Below are 22,167 nucleotides of genomic sequence, written 5' to 3' on the forward strand. Positions count from 1 at the left end.
CCAACTACAAATCGCAGGAGCCTCTGGTGTGCAGCGACCACATAACGGATCATGAACCTCTGAACCTTCACAAAACAATTGAGGGCCTTTCAATCCAGGACCGGATGGACCCTTTCCTTCTTTGGGATTACAACCCGATTGGAGTAGAATCCCAGAAACCATTCCGACATCGGTACAGGCACTATCACCCCATGCAGCACTAGTCCTGTACTGCCCCAAACAGGGCCTCCCGACGCGTCAGAATGAGATGAAGGTTGGAGGGGAAAAAACATGTCTGGCGGACATGAAAGAAGCTATCTTGTAGCCTGACAAAACCAGTTCGCAGACCCACTGGTCATAAAGGAGAGAAGGCCACCGGTCTGCAGACTCCTGAAGGCGACCCCCCACCTGAGAGCCGGGCAGGGGTAGAACCTTCATGCAGAAGCTTATTTGTTTGCAGGCTTGCGATACCAGGGATGCTTTTGTCCCTCAGCGGGCCCCTTGTCGGACTGGGGACACTTACCCGCCAACCCAGGCGGATGATAGAAAAAAAAAAAAAAACGCTTCTGAGCGGAAAGATGAGCCCTTGCCTCCGGCGTAGCTCCTTACCTTTTCTGGATTGTGGGAGCAAAGTACTCTTTCCTCCAGTAACATTTTTAATAATGTCATCCAGCAAGGTGCCAAACAGCCTCCCACCTTGAAAGGCAACTCTGCCAGCTCCGCAGACCAACACTTAAGCCAAACCAGGTGACGCAGCACTACTGCCGATACCGAGGCTCTAGAAAGCAAAGGGATCGTATCCCGGGCCGCATCACAGATATACTTAAGGTTGTGCACTAACTGGTCTGCCAGTTTCACACAGACTGGGGAAACCTGTTCCTTCCCCAACTCGCGGTGCCTCGGCCTGTCGGGAGGGTCCTTGAAAAAGGGGAACCCTTCCATCGGAATCGTAGTCTCCTTATTTGGCCTAGATACTGGGGGGTCAGCGACCAGAGATGTCCAATTTTTCCAGGAATTCCTCCTCACAGGAGTCACACACCGCCATTCACTTCACTTCCACCCTGGCAACAAAAGATTCCAGGACCGCCAACAAAGCGCCCATGGGTATTGCAGGTACAGTGGAACCAGTTGCTATCATAGGGGTGTACGGGGAAGAAGTGCCAGCATCCGACGCCATGTCTGACCCACTCTCGCCTGTCACCCTGGACCCAAGGAAAGAGACAAAAATGCCTACCCTCCTAGCTGCCACAAACTGATGGGCTCCCCGCAGGACTCACCACCCTGACCCAGGCGTTGTGCTGTGCTGCTGTCCTTTCTGCCTTCCAAAACACGGGGTGTTCTGTGTCAGTTTTGCTCTGTTCCTGGCTTAAGCAGCTGCCCAGCACTAGAGAGCTAACAGACACCGTCCCTCGTGACCACAAGAACATGGCCACGGTTCCCACGGCGAACATTCCCCCCTGCACGCAGCAAAAACATGAAGGGACAAACGAGCACACCACAACCCCCTCTTCCAGGACCCATAGACCACCTGGAGGAAACCCGGGGCAGGTATGTTCTCCGCATCCCCTATGCTCAGCCACACAGCGCCCCCTTAGAATTGGGAGGAGGGAAAGAGGCAGGGAGAGAAGAAAGGGAGGGAGAGAGATGGACCCCCTAATCGACCTCCCAGGGAGTGCTAAGCTGCTTCAACCTCCCTAAACAGGTGGAATCATACTTTCCCCTCCTGCGGGGACTGCTGGACACACTCCACAGACAGCCCCATCGCCCAAGCGGTACGGGGTGGCTGTCGGCCACGGCACACTGACTCAGACAGCAGTAGCCCAGTCGTGTGCCCCGGAGCATATAGCTCACCGGCTGTCCCTGGACCAGAACAGGGCCCGTCACGGCCCACCCAGCACAGAGCTAAGCTCTGCCCTGGAGACTACCAGGATCTATATTATCCAGCCTGTCACCCAGCCCGGCTGTTGACTGTAGATCACAGGAAGCAAAAACAGCAAAAAATATAAAATTTCAAAGACCACTGGTCCCCACAGGGAGCCAGGTCCTTCTAGACTAGGCAGAAAAAAACTGAGCTGCTGGAAGCAGAGTGAGGGGTTATAGCCAGTAGGATCGCCTCCTTGTTTGTGTGTTCTACCTAGTCCTCTCCTAAAGGTGGCGATATAACCCTAAAGTCAAGATTAAAGTGCTGTGTTCATCAATGAATGGAAGAGAAATAGGTCATACATCCCATGAGCCTTTAGGAGGGGAGATCTCAGCTAAGGACACTCTCCTGCCTGCATGCTTGAGTGAATGGCAGATGGATTCCAGGAAGTAAATGCTACATGAACCCTCTGCCCTTACTCAAGATAGTGACGGCTAGAAATGCTATGGGGTAGTTTTTCAAAGTGATTTCTCAACAAAATAAAGCATGGAGACATGGAGGCTGGGTTCACACTGCTGCTATGTCCGACATTGCATGCGATTTGCACCACTGCTGTGCAAATCACAATGTGATGCGCAGCTAGCCATACAGATTGTGTAACCGAACGTGCATCGCATTCAGGATCCTTTTTTTTGGTCCACACGGTTGTTCACACCCATGCCATCCGATTCGTGTCTGAATTGACAGTTCGCACTGCGATATGTGAACTGATCTGGAGGTGCCATTAACTTTGTATTGACACTTCCAGTGGTTCGCATAGGGCAGTGTGAACTGCCTGCGAGTCAGGTGCAATGCGGGAATCGGCACTGGATTTGCAGGGTTTCTACATCACACCAATGTCAACCTAGCCGGATGGGCGAAATTGCTTTGAACATTAAAAATTAAATAATGCTTTTGGTTCATGGTGCTCAGATGCAGCGAAGATGCGCTTTGACCCCTTGGCGTGGGGTGTCGCCGGCCCTTTGGGGGCCTGGGGGTTGCTATGCTGAGGGGCGGGACTTATTCCCACGTGACCGCAACGATTGCCTGTCACAGTGGTCACATGATCGGAAAAGGCACGATCGCAAGCAGCGATCAGGAACTTTCCGTGAGCTGCCAGGAGCACAAAAACGCATGCTCGCTGCACAGCACTGTTGGCACTATCACATGAAAATGTGTGGATGCTCTGCACCAAGGGCCCGGCTGCCGAGAGGCTACATATTTACGTGTGCTCGTCACCAACTGGTTACATATACCAGTTGAAAGTTGTTATAGCCATTCGATAAGTAGAAAAAAATTTAATAAGTGTTGATCATGGCAGAAATACGTTCCTGTGCTGCACTCTTAGCAACTAATAATGTTCTCAGCAATATCTGAAAAAAAAAAAAAAAAAAAATATATATATATATATATATATATATATATATATATATATATATATATATATATATATATATATATATATATATATATATATATATATATATATATATATATATATATACCCTGTATGAGGAAAGGGAGGTGTTCTGTAGTCTTGTGCTAGGATGACAATGCTACTAATCCACAGATACTGTACAGTAAGCAAGCATTGTCATCCTAGGACAGGAAGTGTGTTGCTGGCAGGATCACCGTGTGTGAAAATTATGGCGCAAGAAGCTGACAGCGATGCACAGAACACCACAGCAGTGATTAGCTCCCTATCTTAAAAGTATGAGAGTGGATATGGCGGGGACTATAGGATGCTAATGTAAAGACAGAGTCAGTTACTCATACCAGATCTACATACAAAGTTAGGTCCATATAAAGAGTTGGACACAGGTGCAATTTCTTTTTTTTCCTTCAGGTATTTACCAAAACATATTTAATCTATAGTTTTATAATGCATATGTGCTGAAAGTGTACACTCACGTTTAATTTGAGGGCATTTACATCCAAATCGGAGGAAGGGTTTAAAAATGACAGCTCTTAAGAATAACCATCCCCCTTTTTCAAAGGGACCAAAACTAATTGGACAATTGAACCAAAAGCTGTTTCCAATGTAGCCTACTCCATTATTTTTTCACCAATTAAGCAGGTAAAAAGGTCTGAAGTTTATTCTAAAGCCTCGTACACACGGTTTTGATTGTTGGCAGGGGACTGTGTTCACAGACTGCTGTCCTAAAATCTTACCATTAGTACGCTCCTTTTGACAATTGATGTCCAATTTTCGGCCAACAAATGTTGGATGACAGGCCAGTAAATTTTTGGCGGACAACGGCTTGACGTCAGATTTTCGTACGGTCAGTACGCAAATCCATCACACAAAAGTCAAAACGTACAAACACGCATGCTCGGAATCAATGTTCAAACACGAAAATTAGCAGAAGGGGCATAAAGGGTGGCGCTCAAGAGCTGAAATTCCTTGTAGATAATGTGGATAATGACAGAACTCTGGACGGCCGCACTCCAAAGCTAAAACGATGCTTTATTCAAATAATATTTAGGACACAGCAAAAGATGCTAACGGCTGACGCATTTCGCACTAAGGCTAGTGCTTACTCATAGCACTAGCCTTAGTGCGAAACGCGTTCGTTTTGAGCATTTTTTGCTGTGATTTAATTTGCTGTGTCCTAAATATTATTTGAATAAAGCATTGTTTTAGCTTTGGAGTGCGGCCGTCCAGAGTTCTGTCATTATCCACATGTTGTGGCTCGCACCCGGATCCCTTCACCTGGAGCAATTATCTCTGAGTTCCCAGGACCTGCCTTTGAGCGGTGGTGTATATCTCTCCTGAAATTCCTTGTAGTACGTCACTACGTTCGTATTTGTGACACGACAATTGTGTATCATTCGTATGCAAGATAAGATCTTGGCACACGTCCTTTTAACAAAAATCCGGCACTTGGTTGGCCAACAATCGTTCCGTGTGTACGAGGCTCAAGTGTGGCATTAGGAATCTATTGCCGTGAACCTACATCATGCGTTCAAAGGAGTTGTCCATGCAAGTGAAAAAGGCCGTTGTAAAATCAAACAAATCCATTAGAGAGCAGCAACATTAGGAGTGGTCAAATCAACAGTTTAGTATATTCTGAGGAAAGAAGAACGCACTGATGAGCTCAGCAACATAAAAAGTCCTGGACGTCCACAGAAGAGAACAGTGGTGGATGATCGCAGGATCCTCTCTATAGTAAAGAAAAACCCATACACAACATCCAGACAAATGAAGGACACTCTCCAGGAGGTGGGACCATCAATCATTGTCAAAGTCTACAAACAAAAGAAGACTTCACAAGAGCAAATACAGAGGGTTCACCACAAGATGCCAACTATTCATAAACCTAATGAATAGAAAAGCCAGGATTAGACTTTGCCAAAAAATATCTAAATAAGCCAGACTAATTCTGTAAAAGCATTCTTTGGACAGATGAAACTAATAATAATCTGCACCAAAATGATGGGAAGAAAATAGTGTGGAGAAGGCTTGGAAGAGCTCATGGTCCAAACACGTCATCTGTGGTCACATGGTAGAACTTGCAGTGTGACGGCATGGGCACGAATGGCTTCCAGTGCCACTGGGTCATTGGTGTTTATTGATGTGACAGAAGCAGCCGGATGAATTCTGCAGTGTTTAGAGATATACTGCCAGCCCAGATTTAGCCAAATGCAGTAAAGTTGATTGGATGGTGCTTTGCAGTACAGATGGATAATGATCCAGAACACTGCAAAAGCAACCCAGGAGCTTTTGAAGGAAAAGAAGTGGAATATTCTGCAATGAACGAGTCAGTCACCTGATCTCAACCCAATTGAGCATTTCACTTGCTAAAGGCAAAACTAAAGGCAGAAAGACCAACAAAGAAAGAACTGAAGACAGCTGCGGGTTAGAGCCTGGCAAAGCATTGGAAAGGAGGAAACCCAGTCTTTGATAATGTCCATGGGTTCCAGACTTCAGACAGTCATTGCCAGTAAAGGATTCTCAACAACATATTAAAAATTAACATTTTACTTATGATTATATTAATTTGCCAATTTCATTTGAGCCCCTGAAAATAAGGGGGAAGGGGGCTGTATAAAATGGTTGCAGGTCCTAAAATTTGTACTTGATATTTATATTCAACCCCTTGAATTAAAGCTGAAAGTCTTCACTTCAAATTCATTTGGATCGATTCATTTTAAATTGTATTCTGGTGGCATACAGAGCCAGGAGTATGAAAACTGTGCCCGTGTCCAAATATATATGGACCCAACTGTAAAACCATTTACTTTTCATGGATTAAAAACTACACTGAATGATTGTTAGTGTCACATTTCAGCCCGGAGTGCAGCTTTATGAACACCTGATGTGTGAAAAATTGCAGCAGAAAATGCTAGTTGCCCTTACTTCCATACTTTGTGTTATTGACCTATAATAAATGTGCAGAATGTGAAGTCAGCTCCCCAAACACTTCATTTGAGGACAGTGACTGAAAGGACTTCAGCTAGAAGAGTAACATGACCAGCTAATCCAGCAATAACAAGGTTATATAGGGAGACGGCCCTCTCTTCCACTGTCACATACTGAGCTTACCGCAACATTCTCGTCTGGCAATGGCGGATTGACTTCCTCCACTGTAGGAGGTGGAGGCTGCTGGGAAGGAGGTGCTGCAACATATCCTGCAGAAGGTGGTGCCATAGTCTCTAGCGCAGGAGGAGGGGCTTCCCTACCAAGGCTCTTGGCTTTTTGCTGTAGGCTTAGCAGGTGCTGATTGTACCAATACTGCTGCTGGTCCTACAAGAATCCAACACAACACATCACCACATGCCCAACACTCATCCAACCCCTTTCACTACTAGCCCATCACCCCTCACTGATCATCCAACCCTATACATTACCAGCCCATCATCCAAACCCTATACATTACTAGCCCATCGCCCCTCACTGATCCTCCAACCCTATACATTACCAACCCATCACCAAACCCTATACATTACTAGCCCATCGCCCCTCACTGATCCTCCAACCCTATACATTACTAGCCCATCGCCCCTCACTGATGCTCCAACCCTATACATTACCAACCCATCACCCCTCACTGATCCTCCAACCCTATACATTACCAGCCCATCACCCCTCACTGATCATCCAACCCTATACATTACCAGCCCATCACCAAACCCTATACATTACTAGCCCATCACCCCTCACTGATCATCCAACCCTATACATTACTAGCCCATCACCAAACCCTATACATTACTAGCCCATCACCCCTCACTGATCCTCCAACCCTATACATTACTAGCCCATCATCCCTCACTGATCCTCCAACCCTATACATTACTAGCCCATCACCCCTCACTGATCCTCCAACCCTATACATTACTAGCCCATCACCCCTCACTGATCATCCAACCCTATACATTACTAGCCCATCACCCCTCACTGATCATCCAAACCTATACATTACTAGCCCATCACCCCTCACTGATCCTCCAACCCTATACATTACTAGCCCATCACCCCTCACTGATCCTCCAACCCTATACATTACTAGCCCATCAACCCTCGCTGATCCTCCAACCCTATACATTACTAGCCCATCACCCCTCACTGATCATCCAAACCTATACATTACTAGCCCATCACCCCTCACTGATCATCCAACCCTATACATTACTAGCCCATCACCCCTCACTGATCATAAAACCCTATAAATTACTAGCCCATCACCCCTCACTGATCATCCAACCCTATACATTACTAGCCCATCACCACTCACTGATCATAAAACCCTATAAATTACTAGCCCATTACCCCTCACTGATCATCCAACCCTATACATTACTAGCCCATCACCCCTCACTGATCATAAAACCCTATAAATTACTAGCCCATTACCCCTCACTGATCATCCAACCCTATACATTACTAGTCCATCACCCCTCACTGATCATCCAAACCTATACATTACTAGCCCATCACCCCTCACTGATCATTTTTTTTCCCGCTACAGTGCCTGAAGGGAAAAAAAAAAAAGCATTTATACCCCTTGAAATTTTCCAATTTTGTCATGTTACAACCAAAAACATAAATTTTGAGATTTTATGTGATAAACCAACACAAAGTAGCACATAATTGTGAAATGGAAAAAAAAAAAAAAATTATAAATGGGTTTCAAATTTTTTATTTTTTTTTTTACAAAAATGTGAAAAGTGTGGTGTACATTATATTCAGCCCCCCCTTTACCCCTAACTAAAATCGAATGCAACAGATTGTCTTCAGAAGTCACCTAATTAGTAAATAGAGTCTACCTGTGCATAATTTAATCTCAGTATAAATACAGCTGTTCTGTGGAGCCCTATGGGGTTTGTTAGAGAACCTTAGTGAAGAAACAGCATAATGAAGGCCAAGGAACACCCCAGACAGGTCAGGAATAAGTTGGAGGTTAGTTTATTTAAAAAAAAAAAAAATCCAAGTTTTGAACATCTCATGGAGCACTGTTCAATCCATCATCAGAAAATAGAAAGAGTATGGCAGAACTGCAAACCTACCAAGACATGGCCGTCCACCTAAACTGACAGGCCGGGCAAGGAGAGCATTCATCAGAGAAGCAGCCAAGAGGTCCATGGTAACTCTGGAGGAGCTGCAGAGATCCACAGCTCAGGTGGGAGAACCTGTCCACAGGACAACTATTAGTTGTGCTCTCCACAAATCTGACCTTTATGGAAGAGTGGCAAGAAAACCATTGTTGAAAAAAAGCCATAAGAAGTCCTGTTTGCGAGAAACCATGAGGAGGACACAGCAAACAGCCAGAGTAGCAATGGTTTAGAACTTTAGATCAAAGTCCAGACCTAAAACCAATTGAGAATCTGTGGCAAGACTTGAAAATTTCTATTGAGATTTTCTCCGTCCAATCTGACAAAGCTTGAGCTATTTTACAAAGCACAAAAATATCACTCTGCAGCTGTAATTGCAGTACCCCACACTTTTCATAGATTTGTTTATAAAAAAATAAATTGAAAACCATTTATTTTCCTTCAAATTCTATCGTATAAAATCCCATATAAAATAAGTTTTTGGTTGTAACATGACAAAATGTGAAAAATGTCAAGGGGTATGAATACTTTTTCAAGGCACTGTATACAGTACTAGATTCCCCCACCCAATAATAAATACACAGAGCTGTACTAATGGTAAACTACAGCAACCTGATCACAGATATGCACAGTCCTCACAGAAAAGGGTAGTCTCATCCACGCACCTCTTATGGGGGGCCCTGTACTTTGTATGCCCTCTCAAAGGGGACCGTTCCCCCTCCACCCACCCAGGACCCTCTCAGAGGAACCCCTCTCCTCCCCTCCCACAAGGGGACCCCTCTCCTCTGCTCACCTAGGATCCTCCCACAGGGGGACCCCTCTGCTCCGCTCCCCCAGAATCCTACCACAGGGGGCCCCTCTCCTCCGCTCACAATGGGACCCCTCTCCTCCGCTCACCTAGGATTCTCCCACAGGGGGACCCCTCTCCTCCTACCCCCCTCCCCACAGGGCGTCCCATGTCCTCCGCTCATCTAGGATGCTCTCACAGGGGGTCCCCTCTCCACCCCCTCTTCTCACCTAGGATGCTCTCACAGGGGGTCCCCTCTCCACCCCCTCTTCTCACCTAGGATCCTCTCACAGAGGGTCCCCCCTCCTCATCTCACCTAGGATCCTCTCACAGAGGGTCCCCCCTCCTCATCTCACCTAGGATCCTCTCACAGAGGGTCCCCCCTCCTCATCTCACCTAGGATCCTCTCACAGAGGGTCCCCCCTCCTCATCTCACCTAGGATCCTCTCACAGAGGGTCCCCCCTCCTCATCTCACCTAGGATCCTCTCACAGAGGGTCCCCCCTCCTCATCTCACCTAGGATCCTCTCACAGAGGGTCCCCCCTCCTCATCTCACCTAGGATCCTCTCACAGAGGGTCCCCCCTCCTCATCTCACCTAGGATCCTCTCACAGAGGGTCCCCCCTCCTCATCTCACCTAGGATCCTCTCACAGAGGGTCCCCCCTCCTCATCTCACCTAGGATCCTCTCACAGAGGGTCCCCCCTCCTCATCTCACCTAGGATCCTCTCACAGAGGGTCCCCCCTCCTCATCTCACCTAGGATCCTCTCACAGAGGGTCCCCCCTCCTCATCTCACCTAGGATCCTCTCACAGAGGGTGCCCTCTCCGCCCCCCCCCTCTCACAGGGGGTCCCCTCACCTAGGATCCTCTCACAGGGGGGGTCCCCTCTCCCTCGCTCACCTAGGATCCTCTCACAGGGGGGGGTCCCCTCTCCCTCGCTCACCTAGGATCCTCTCACAGGGGGGGGTCCCCTCTCCCTCGCTCACCTAGGATCCTCTCACAGGGGGGGGTCCCCTCTCCCTCGCTCACCTAGGATCCTCTCACAGGGGGGGGTCCCCTCTCCCTCGCTCACCTAGGATCCTCTCACAGGGGGGGGTCCCCTCTCCCTCGCTCACCTAGGATCCTCTCACAGGGGGGGGTCCCCTCTCCCTCGCTCACCTAGGATCCTCTCACAGGGGGGGGTCCCCTCTCCCTCGCTCACCTAGGATCCTCTCACAGGGGGGGGTCCCCTCTCCCTCGCTCACCTAGGATCCTCTCACAGGGGGGGGGGTCCCCTCTCCCTCGCTCACCTAGGATCCTCTCACAGGGGGGGGGGGTCCCCTCTCCCTCGCTCACCTAGGATCCTCTCACAGGGGGGGGGGTCCCCTCTCCCTCGCTCACCTAGGATCCTCTCACAGGGGGGGGGGTCCCCTCTCCCTCGCTCACCTAGGATCCTCTCACAGGGGGGGGTCCCCTCTCCCTCGCTCACCTAGGATCCTCTCACAGGGGGGGGGGTCCCCTCTCCCTCGCTCACCTAGGATCCTCTCACAGGGGGGGGGGTCCCCTCTCCCTCGCTCACCTAGGATCCTCTCATCTCACAGGGGGGGGGTCCCCTCTCCCTCGCTCACCTAGGATCCTCTCACAGGGGGGGTCCCCTCTCCCTCGCTCACCTAGGATCCTCTCACAGGGGGGGGGGTTCCCTCTCCTAGGATCCTCTCACAGGGGGGGGGGTCCCCTCTCCCTCGCTCACCTAGGATCCTCTCACAGGGGGGGGGTCCCCTCTCCCTCGCTCACCTAGGATCCTCTCACAGGGGGGGGGGTCCCCTCTCCCTCGCTCACCTAGGATCCTCTCACAGGGGGGGGTCCCCTCTCCCTCGCTCACCTAGGATCCTCTCACAGGGGGGGGGGTCCCCTCTCCCTCGCTCACCTAGGATCCTCTCACAGGGGGGGGGGGGTCCCCTCTCCCTCGCTCACCTAGGATCCTCTCACAGGGGGGGGGTCCCCTCTCCCTCGCTCACCTAGGATCCTCTCACAGGGGGGGGGGGTCCCCTCTCCCTCGCTCACCTAGGATCCTCTCACAGGGGGGGGTCCCCTCTCCCTCGCTCACCTAGGATCCTCTCACAGGGGGGGTCCCCTCTCCCTCGCTCACCTAGGATCCTCTCACAGGGGGGGTCCCCTCTCCCTCGCTCACCTAGGATCCTCTCACAGGGGGGGTCCCCTCTCCCTCGCTCACCTAGGATCCTCTCACAGGGGGGGTCCCCTCTCCCTCGCTCACCTAGGATCCTCTCACAGGGGGGGTCCCCTCTCCCTCGCTCACCTAGGATCCTCTCACAGGGGGGGTCCCCTCTCCCTCGCTCACCTAGGATCCTCTCACAGGGGGGGTCCCCTCTCCCTCGCTCACCTAGGATCCTCTCACAGGGGGTCCCCTCTCCTCCCCTAGGATCTTCACAGAAAGGGTTCCCTCTCCTCCCCCTTAGGACCCTCGTTCTCTCACTCAGGACCCCCATGTGCCCCTCTCATATACACACACATACACACACGTGGGGGGGGGGGGGTAGTCACACAATGACTTACCTCCGTGTCGGGTGGGGGCGGCGGTGGCTGTTGATCGGTAGCAGGGGGTGGTGGGGGCGGCCTCTCGGTGTCCGGAGGCAACGCCGGGGATTGGTAGCCCGGAGGGGGAACATTATGGGTGTAGGGTGGCGGGTAGGCGTAGCCCTGATGGCTCGGGTAGTATGGTCTGGGGGGGACGGGGGCAGGCCCAGGGGCCCCTACAGGAAGAACGCTCTCCAGCTGTTTCTGGTGCATCCTCTGGAGCTGCTCCAGCTGGGCCCGGTGCTGGTCCCGAAAGCTCTGCAGTCCCTGGCCCTCCGGAGGGGGCGCTGGGTAGCCGGAGGGGCCGCCATACCGGGGCGTCCATCCCGAGAACATGGCGCCTCTCTGCACACACTCGGCTCAGGACGTGACGTCATACAGACCGCGCAGCCGCAGCATGGGGTCATGTGACTAGCCTGAGGAGGCGGGGCCTTCCTACTGCTCATGCGCAAGGGTAAAGAAAGGATCTCTGGACGCTCCGGCCGCCATCTTGGTACTCTCAGGTTTTGGAAGACATTTGACATCTCAGCGCTGTGGGATGACAGTGTGACCATTTCTATTCTTGGTTTGGAAAAAGAGTGATCCAGGGTGATCAGTAAAAATCTGTCATTGTAAAAATCTGCGACAAGGCTGTAATTATTTACAAAAAAACGGCAACTCCAAGATCGCCGCAATGTAGATTTTTAACCAGTTGACTCTCACAAGTTTTATCCCCTCCTTCATGACCAGGCCATTTTTTGGGATACAGCACTGCGCTACTTTAACCGACAATTGCGCGGTCGTGCGACGCTGTAACCAAATTAAATTGATGTATTGTTGTCCCCACAAATATAGCTTTCTTTTGTTGGTATTTGATCACCTCTGCAGTTTTAATTTTTTGCGCTATAAACAAAAGAATAGCAACAATTTAAAAAAGAAATACATTTTTTTTACTTTCCGCTATAAAACGTATCCATTAATTTTTTTTTAAAGAAATAAAATTTCTTCATCCATTTAGGCTGATATGTATTCTGCTACATATCTTTGACACAAAAAAAAAATCCCAATAAGCGTATATTGATTGGTTCGTGCAAAAGTTATAGCGTCTACAAACTATGGGATATTTTTATGAATTTTTTATTTTTATTTTTTACTAGTAATGGCGGCGATCAGTGACTTATAGCGGGACTGCAATATTGCGGCGGACAAATCGGACACTAAGTGACACTATTGACACTGTTTTGGGGACCAGTCACACTAATACAGTGATCAGTGCGAAACAAAATATGCACTGTCACTGTACTAATGACACTGGCAGGGAAAGGGTTAACATCAGGGGGCGATCAAAGGGTTAACTGTGTTCACTGGGAGTGCTTACTAACTGGTGGAGGTGCTTGTGGGAAGGCAGAGAGCAGTGTTCCTGCTCAGCAGAAAAGCAGGGTCACTACCTTCCCTTCTCACAGAATGGCGATCTGCCTTCTTTACATCGGCAGACTGCAGTTCTGCTTCTCTCGGGAAGAATCGGCGGGTCCTAACAGACATAGAGTTAGCCGGACCCACTGATTGCCTCCCGCTGTGTCCAATCACAGCGGGAGCGGGTCGTTGGGCAGCGCATGCATGCACCCCAAACCAAGAAGTGCGAAATCAGGTAAAGGTATGTGATTTTTCACAAGAGAGCCACCTTGCTGCTGTATATATAGTATACAGTCAGCAAGCGGTTAATAGTAAAATGCATGTGTAAAAATAACCTCAAACAACCACCGATGACCGCACGACTCCATTGTGTTCCTGATAGCCAATCCTAATCCATCTTGAACACATTTGACCTTGGTATAGGGCAGTGATGGCGAATCTTGTCACCCCAGATGTTTTGGAACTACATTTCCCATGATGCTCACCTACACTGAAGAGTGCATGAGCATCATGGGAAAAATAGTTCCGAAACATCTGGGGTGCCAAGGTTCGCCATCACTGATATAGGGAGTTCTCATTGGTTGCTGTGGCTTACCGTGGTGACAAGAGGCCTCTCGTTCAGTGTAGGACACAAGGTCTGCCTTCATTATCGCCATTGCTGTACTAAAGAAATGAGGCTGGGAATGCTCATAGCAACCACCAATTATAAGCAGTGTATGAAAAATATACTTCCCGTTGCAGAGGATGCCCGACATTCTGCCTAAAGCTCTGTACAGACTTCCAAAGGAAAAAAAATATCAGTGAGTCAATCCCAGAAGGAGGACATCAGCCCACATGGATAAGGAACTTTCCTTTTTTCTTGGCAACATTTTTCTGCCTGTGCTAGTGCCCTTTTACACGGGCATTCCGATCATCTCCACAGTTTTTCAGGCAGACTTGTTCGGAAGTTCCATTCAACCCTATAGACGGGGATGCAAACAGACTTGTATCCACCTGTATTCTTTTCTGTTTTTGCAGACCTAAACGTAAAAGATTGGAGGTAGCCTGATGTAAACGGACAGCAGAGTTACAGATGTCAAGAAACTGACATCCGTCCCGTAAAACCCAGATTTAGCAGGGGATCTGCTCACAGTCACGGATCTCGGGATGAACAGAGCAGACTCTGCTCTTTGTAAAATGACCCTTAGGGTTACACATAGCTCCCAACTGTCCCTGATTTTGAGGGACTGGGCCTGATTTGGAGCAATGTTCCACTTTCCTCCTCCTTTGTCCCGCATTTTGGTATGATCTATATAGTTGTATATAAAATGCACTATTTAGCTTCCCAGTGCTAAACCTTTCATCCAATTTCTACATTGCTGCAACTGAACAGGTTCTACCATAGCCACAGTTATTAAAATGGAAGTAAACCCTTCCAAACAACTTTGACCTACAGGTAAGCCTAGATTAAGGCTTACCTGTAGGTCCAAGTAATATCTCCTAAACCTATATGGTTTAGGAGATATTTGCCCGAAAATGGGCACCGCTGTCTACGGCGCATGCGCCGTAGACAGCGGCGCGCAGGCGCACTAAATGCGGCAAGTCCAAGAATGGATTTGCCAAATTTGTCTACTCCCGTGCGCATGCGCGGGAGTGACGTCATCGCGGCTCCGGCGAATGGCAGCGTCGGAGCTCCGAGACGCGACTCCCGTGCGCATGCGCGGGAGTGACGTCATCGCGGCTTCTCCGCTGTCATTCGTCGGAGCTGCGAGAGACGCCACAACCAAGATGGATGCGGCGGACTACAGGTAACAGCGGCGACTTCGCTGGCTCCTGTGTCAGGTAAGTGACACATAATGAGCTACTATGCGATGCATAGTAGTCCATTATGCTTTACCTTTGCAGGGAAAAAAAGAGGAAGTAAACCCATCAGGGTTTACTTCCTCTTTAAGGACCAAGTTTCTCAGGGACAAGTTCTACCACAGCTGCAGTTATTGAGGATCAGGCTTCTCTCAGGACGGGTTCCACCATAGCTCCAGTTATTGAGGGCCAGGCTTCTCTGGGACAGGTTCTACCATAGCTGCAGTTATTGGGGATCAGGCTTCTTTCAGGATTGGTTCCTACCATAGCTGTAGTTATTTAGGACCAGGCTTCTCCAGGATAGGTTCTACCACAGCCTGTTATTGAGGATCAGGCTTCTTTTAGGATAGGTTCCACCATAGCTGCAGTTATTGAGGATCAGGCTTCTTTCAGGACAGGTTTTACCATAGCTGCAGTTATTGATGACCAGACTGCCCTTGGGATACTGTAGGTTCTACCATGGCTGCCGTTATGAAGGACCAGGCTTCTCCTAGGGTGGTTTCTATCATAGCTGCAATTACGAAGGACTGGGCTACTCTGTGACAGGTTCTACCATAGCTGCAGTTATTTAGGACCAGGCTTCTCTGGGATAGGTTCTACCACAGCTGCAGTTATTGAGGATCAGGCTTCTCTCAGGATGGGTTCCACCATAGCTGCAGTTATTGATGACTAGGCTGCTCTTGGGGTACTGTTGGTTCTACCATGGCTGCAGTTATGAAGGACCAGACTGCTTTCAAGACAGGTTCCATTAGAGCTGCAGCTATGGCGAACCAGGCCGCTCTTGGGGTGAGTTCTACTTTAGTTGCAGTTATTGATGACGAAGCTGCTCTTGAAGTAGGTTCTAACATCACTACAGTTATGAAGGACAAAGCTTCTTTTGGGTGGTGCCTAACATAGTTGCAATTAGGAAGGGTCAGGCTGCTCTCAGGACAGGTTCCATTATGGCTGCATCTATGGAGGACCAGTCCGGTCTTGGGGTGGGTTTTACCATAGCTGCAGTTATTGAGGATTAGGTTGCTGTTGGGATGGATCCATCTGATGTAAAATATTTCACATGCCACTATAGACAAGATTAGGCTCCACAATCACTTCTCCGGTGCTGGCTCAGCTTGTGTCCACCAAAGAAATCAATTGTTTGAGACAGTTCTGTGTCTAGCATGAAACATGTTAGAACAGAATGATAGTGTTTTATTCCTGCGCTACCACTGGTGATCTATCAAATGTCAAGGGCTGCTGCTACTACCGGAATGGATCACACCGTATCCACTTAATATGAAACTTAAAGAGGAAGTAAACCCCTTCAAACCACTTTGACCTACAGGTAAGCCTAGATTAAGGCTTACCTGTAGGTCCAAGCAATATCTCCTAAACCTATATGGTTTAGGAGATATTTGCCCGAAAATGGGCACCGCTGTCTACGGCGCATGCGCCGTAGACAGCGGCGCACAGGCGTACTAAATGCGGCAAGTCCAAGAATGGATTTGCCTAATTTGTCGACTCCCGTGCGCATGCTTGGGAGTGACGTCATCGCGGCTTCGCCGCTGTCATTGGTCGGAGCTGCGAGACGCCACCAGCAAGATGGATGCGGCGGACTACAGGGATCAGCGGCGACTTCGCTGGCTCCTGTGTCAGGTAAGTGACACATAATGAGCTACTATGCGATGCATAGTAGTCCATTATGCTTTACCTTTGCAGGGAAAAAAAGAGGAAGTAAACCCATCAGGGTTTACTTCCTCTTTAAGATATGTTGGTATTGCGCTGCCCCTATATTAAATAACCCTCCGAGGGTGATAAGTATAATGCCTAGTTACATAAATCAATAGTGTAATATAAATATATATATATGAATGTCTACTGAATAATATCAAAAAGTGCAAAGTGCTACATTAAATAAAATAAAATAAACACACCACAGAGGTGATAGAATCCAAATAAATGAAAATCAAGTGAACAAAGGTAAGTAACTAAAAACAGTCTCTTAAAAATTACTATTTTGATAAAGTGCAGAGAAAATGCAAAAAAAAAAAAAAAAAAGTAATCGCACTACAGAGTCAATTGAAAACCTCCACGGAAACACAACTGCTTCAATTGAGTGCAAAGCCAAAAAACAGTGAATTGATCATAAAGTGCCAAGTGCGTCTTATAAATGTGCAAATAAGTAAACACTCTCCAGAGGTGATATAAGTGAACCACCCTAATAATAAACAAATGATATACAAGAAAATAAGAAAAAGTATACCTAGACCAAAAAGAGGGTACCCTCTCCTGATCACATGGAAATAAACTTTAGAATTAAACAAAAAATATATATAGTAGTAAACGCACTACAGAGTCAATTGAAAACTCCACGGAAACACAACTGCTTCAATTGAGCGCAAAGCCAAAAAACAGTGAATCCCCTGATGAAGTCACGTGATGTGATATCACACGTAGGGACGGGAAGGAAGCTGACTGTGGATGCACTTTCTGCTGATTACTAGAAAAAGGCTTTTTTCTATCTATTAATGTGTGAGTACCCTGTGTATGAAATTTTTTAATAAATGCTATTTGTGAAATACTACACTATGGTATTCCCTCTCTATTAATCTATTGGGTCCTATGGAGCAATAAGAATACAATTTAAAGGAGAAGGTGACCGAATTTACCAGGAGAGAAGACATATAAAGAAATCTATATACCTCTATGCGAATCCCTCCTTGCTATAGGTAAGGGGCCACTGCCCACTAAAGTGTGATCACAGCGGGATTAAGCACTGGCGCTTAAAGGAGACTGTTGTTTATTTATGGACTTGAATATTTATATCTTTTTCTTTTTGATGGATTTCAATATGTATATTTAATCTATAGAGGCCGGATTCATTCTGATATAACGTATGTTACAGCCGGCTCTGTAGTGCGTTTACTACTATATATATTTTTTGTTTAATTCTAAAGTTTATTTCCATGTGATCAGGAGAGGGTACCCTCTTTTTGGTCTAGGTATACTTTTTCTTATTTTCTTGTATATCATTTGTTTATTATTAGGGTGGTTCACTTATATCACCTCTGGAGAGTGTTTACTTATTTGCACATTTATAAGACGCACTTGGCACTTTATGATCAATTCACAGTTTTTTGGCTTTGCACTCAATTGAACGAGTTGTGTTTCGGTGGAGGTTTTCAATTGACTGTGTAGTGCGTTTACTTTTTTTTTTGCATTTTCTCTGCACTTTATCAAAATAGTAATTTTTAAGAGACTGTTTTTAGTTACTTACCTTTGTTCACTTGATTTTCATTTATTTGGATTCTATCACCTCTGTGGTGTGTTTATTTTATTTTATTTAATGTAGCACTTTGGACTTTTTGATATTATTCAGTAGATATTCATATATATATATTTACGGTATATTACACTATTGATTTATGTAACTAGGCATTATACTCATCACCCTCGGAGGGTTATTTAATATAGGGGCAGCGCAATACCAACATATCTTAAGTTTCATGTTAGAACAGAATGTGCTCTTGCTGACCGTTTTAATCAAGGTGTGCACTGCAGCATTCCGGTTATTGGTACAGTTGATTGCTCTTGGAATGAGTTCTACCATAGCCACAGTTATTGAGGATCAGGGTCTTCTAGGATGGATTCTACTTTAGCTGCAATCATTGAGGATCAGGTTCTGCCATAGCAGCAGTTACTGAGGATCAGGCTGCACTCATGATGGGTTTTACAAAAGCAGCAGTTATTGAAAAACGTGCCGCTGTTATTGAGGACCTGGCTGGTTTCAGGACAGGTTCTCCAGAGCTGCATTTATCAAGAACCAGCCTGCACTCAGGATGGGTTTTACAAAAGCCAGTTATTGAAAAACAGGCCATTGTTATTGAGGACCTGACTGTTCTCAGGACAGGTTCTACCATAGCTGCTTTCGGGATAGGTTTTACTGCAGTTATGGTAAAACCTTGAGTGCAGCCTGGTCCTCAGTAACTGCAATTATGGTAAGATCTATCCTGAGGACCAGGCTGCACTCAGGATGGGTTCTACCATACCTTGCAATTGAGGATCAGGATTCTCTGGGATGGGTTCTGCTACAGATGCAGTTATTCTGAGCCATACATTTTGGAGTTTGATCTGTTGAGGCAGGCTGGTCCGCTGAGCTGAAGAGCAGCTGATAAAATTAATATGTGATTCTCACAACTTCAGGCACACTATAATATTCCGAGGGAGTAATTTTATAAATTACTTCAAGTTCAAAAAAAAATTCAGTCACACTACAAGACCCCTCATGACCCTACAACCACACAATTTGAATCCATATGTTACGATCACTCCAGGGATAGGGGCATTATTTCAACTATATACAAGTACCTAATTGGGACTCAACAACCAGAGAAATCACAGGCTATGTGCCTTTGGGAATCTGATTTGACCACTGAATTCTCTTCTGAGGATTGGCAGGATATGCTCCTGAATATGCATAGATGCTCTAGTTCGATGGCTATAAAAGACACTACAGTGAAACTACATACGCGGTGGTATCTCACACCAGATAGATTTCACAAATGTTACCCGATGGTCCCTAATCTGTGTTTTAGGGGGTGTCCAACAGTTGGTACCCTACTCCACATTTTTTGGAGCTGCCCTCAGCTCCAACCCATCTGGGATTAGGCTTCCACCACGGTAGCTACCATCGTGGGCTCTGGAGTCGAGCTGACGGCCTCACGATGCTTATTGTTTGCCTCAATCCCGGGGATCCCCCAGTCCTCTCAAAGATTGATCAACACCTTGTTTTGCGCCATTTAGTGGACTATAGCACTAAATTGGCGCTCACATTTGATTCCCTGGACCCAAGTTCCCCAGAGGCTGGAATCTATTCGTCTCATGAAGCGGATCCACCACACAATCATGGATACTATGCACATTCATACTGCTAAATGGGCCAAATGGCCTCTGTGCACAGGACCCATTGGTGTGGTGCCTCCCCTCCCCCTTTCCCCCAATGGTACTTAGAATTAAGACGGATTTGAGAACCCCAGCGGGGTGGGATGGGGCTTCACTGTCACTTGTTAACCCTATTTATATGGAATTGGACTCCCATGCACACTAAGCTAAGATACGGCTCCTCATAGAGGAGTTGATTTACTCCCTCTACTGTTTCCTCTGTATATGGTCAGTCTTGTTTGTCTGTTCATTGTTATGTCAGCTTTTTGACAATCTGTCGGATAGACATACGTGGTATCTCACATTGTAAACACATTTATGTATGTTTATTTTTGCCTCTTGAGATGCTGAACCCTAACATCTGACGTGAAGTGTCCTATTTGATGCAGTCTGATATAGCAATGTAACCATTTCATGTTCTGTTTTTGTTTTTTTTTCTCACCCAATAAAAACGTTTGTATTAAAAAAATTAATACGTGATCCCCAAAACACATTTTCCTTTTTTATAATCCCACTGATGAGCCAGGCAGCTGATAAAATAACGATAATAGGAATGTGACCCCCTGATACACAACTCTTTTGTTGCATAATCCCATTGTGATTAGTTGTAGTGATAGAAAGAGATCACTAGATGGCCTCAGCTTCTTTCCCAGTCTGCAGCATGGCACTAAGGAACAATAGAATATTCTACCCCTTTCTTTGTGCCCTTTGCACGGCTGTAAAGCAGCCCCTGCTGCACACATCAACATGAGCTTTAGTATGGTATTCACACAGCCACTGTGGACCGATGGCTGGCCATTTTGATGGTCTTGCGGTGTGGTTTGACCATCTGCGCATACAAGGGAAGGCAACTTAGGGCCAGTGAAGGAGGAAGAGAGTGTGCAACCTAGTACGCTGCAGATCTGAACAGGAAAGAGTGAGGGGGGGCTCAGCTGACAGTAGAAAACACAGATAGGAAAATAAAATGCAACACAATCAGATCCCATCAAAATAACTGCTGCCAGCGTATTGTTTCCTTGAACGGTTTTAATTGTCATGTAAGACCACCAGACTGCAGCTCACCTCTTATTGGCACATTCAGAGACAAGGACAGTAGAGACTTTAATCCAGGAAAGGTTGAACCCAGCTAGGGGCCACATAAAGAGGTAGGTAGGGGTCAAGAAGCAATTGTCCATAGGTGAGGAGAGAAAAAGAATGATAATCTTTGGGAGGGTAACCAGTTTACTGGTTTAGGGGAGCAGTGCTGAACCCCAGTTATGCTGCCGTGGAGCACCAGCATATAATATAGCGATTATAGTCATTGGTGGTTTTATGGTGGGATACATATAGAATGCGTTCCAAAATCCATGTGACCCTATCCCTCCTTATTCCCTTCTCCGACTTCATCCATGGCATTTTCCATGGAGTGCTCATGGATGTGGTCCTTTACCTCTGCCTTCTAACTCTCAGTCTGAGTCTGCAGAGGAGGGAGAATGGGAGGACAGGGATAGGAGAACCTCGAAATGCAATCTAAATACGCTATTTAATACATTTTTTTTAAAGAGTTACTAAACCCACAACAGTAAAATCAGTCTGTTTATACAGTAAAGCATGTGTTCACTGTGGAACCTAAGGGTTTAATCCCTATATTGGATAAAAATACTGTTTAATCTGGTCTCCTCGGATCCTTCCCTTCTTTCACCATCCCCAATCCATCTGCCGATAGTACAGAGCCTTGGGAGCACTCTGCACATGCTCAGTTTGGTGTATATTGCTAAAGAGGGTGCACGTGATAAGCACAGGATCAATCAGCACTGTCCAGACAGAGGGTCAGGGGTCAGGCAGCCTCATAGGACAGTCAGAGGAGAATGAAAACTCCTCCTACAAGCTTTAACCAGACACTGATAGAAGTCACAAGACTACTATATACTACTGAAAAGAAAAGGTATTTAGGAGTTAATAATTACTAAATAATTTCATATTGTAGAGGGTCAGCCTGGGGCAGGGTTAAGAGGGGGTTAATTGAAGAAGGCAAGTACTTCCCCTTCAGGCCTGCTTATTATCAGGTGTGCTGAAAGTGTGAGTGTGGAGTTGTTGAATAGGAGAGAGAGACACAGCAGCACGCTGTGTGGAGACACCCATTGCTGGAAGGTGAACGTGCTGGGTGAGCTTAAACCACAAAAAGACTTTTAGCTGTGTTTGGAGCTATGAACCGTTACCTCTAAGCCAGTGGGCTGACGAACTG

The 22,167-nt window shown here is 47.1% G+C and overlaps 1 protein-coding gene across 3 annotated transcripts in view; it reads right to left on the reverse strand.

The window, feature by feature from the left end:
- The window catches only part of YLPM1 (YLP motif containing 1), a 60,757-nt gene extending 48,590 nt beyond the window's left edge, over positions 1–12,167 (reverse strand). For 2 of the 3 annotated variants that reach the window (XM_077463659.1, XM_077463658.1), the window contains exons 1-2: positions 11,775–12,167; positions 6,426–6,626 (exon numbers count right to left, since the gene is read on the reverse strand). In XM_077463659.1, the coding sequence (XP_077319785.1) occupies positions 6,426–6,626; positions 11,775–12,131 (558 nt within the window). In that variant the 5' untranslated portion in view covers positions 12,132–12,167. The remainder of the gene's footprint in view (positions 1–6,425; positions 6,627–11,774) is intronic. The other variant, XM_077463660.1, reaches the window with a different exon arrangement.
- Positions 12,168–22,167: the final 10,000 nt, after the last annotated feature.

This window comes from Lithobates pipiens, unplaced genomic scaffold (genome assembly GCF_037356315.1).
Source record: "Lithobates pipiens isolate NorthernLeopardFrog02 unplaced genomic scaffold, aLitPip1_a1.2 Scaffold_30, whole genome shotgun sequence".
Taxonomy (NCBI): Eukaryota; Metazoa; Chordata; class Amphibia; order Anura; family Ranidae; genus Lithobates; species Lithobates pipiens.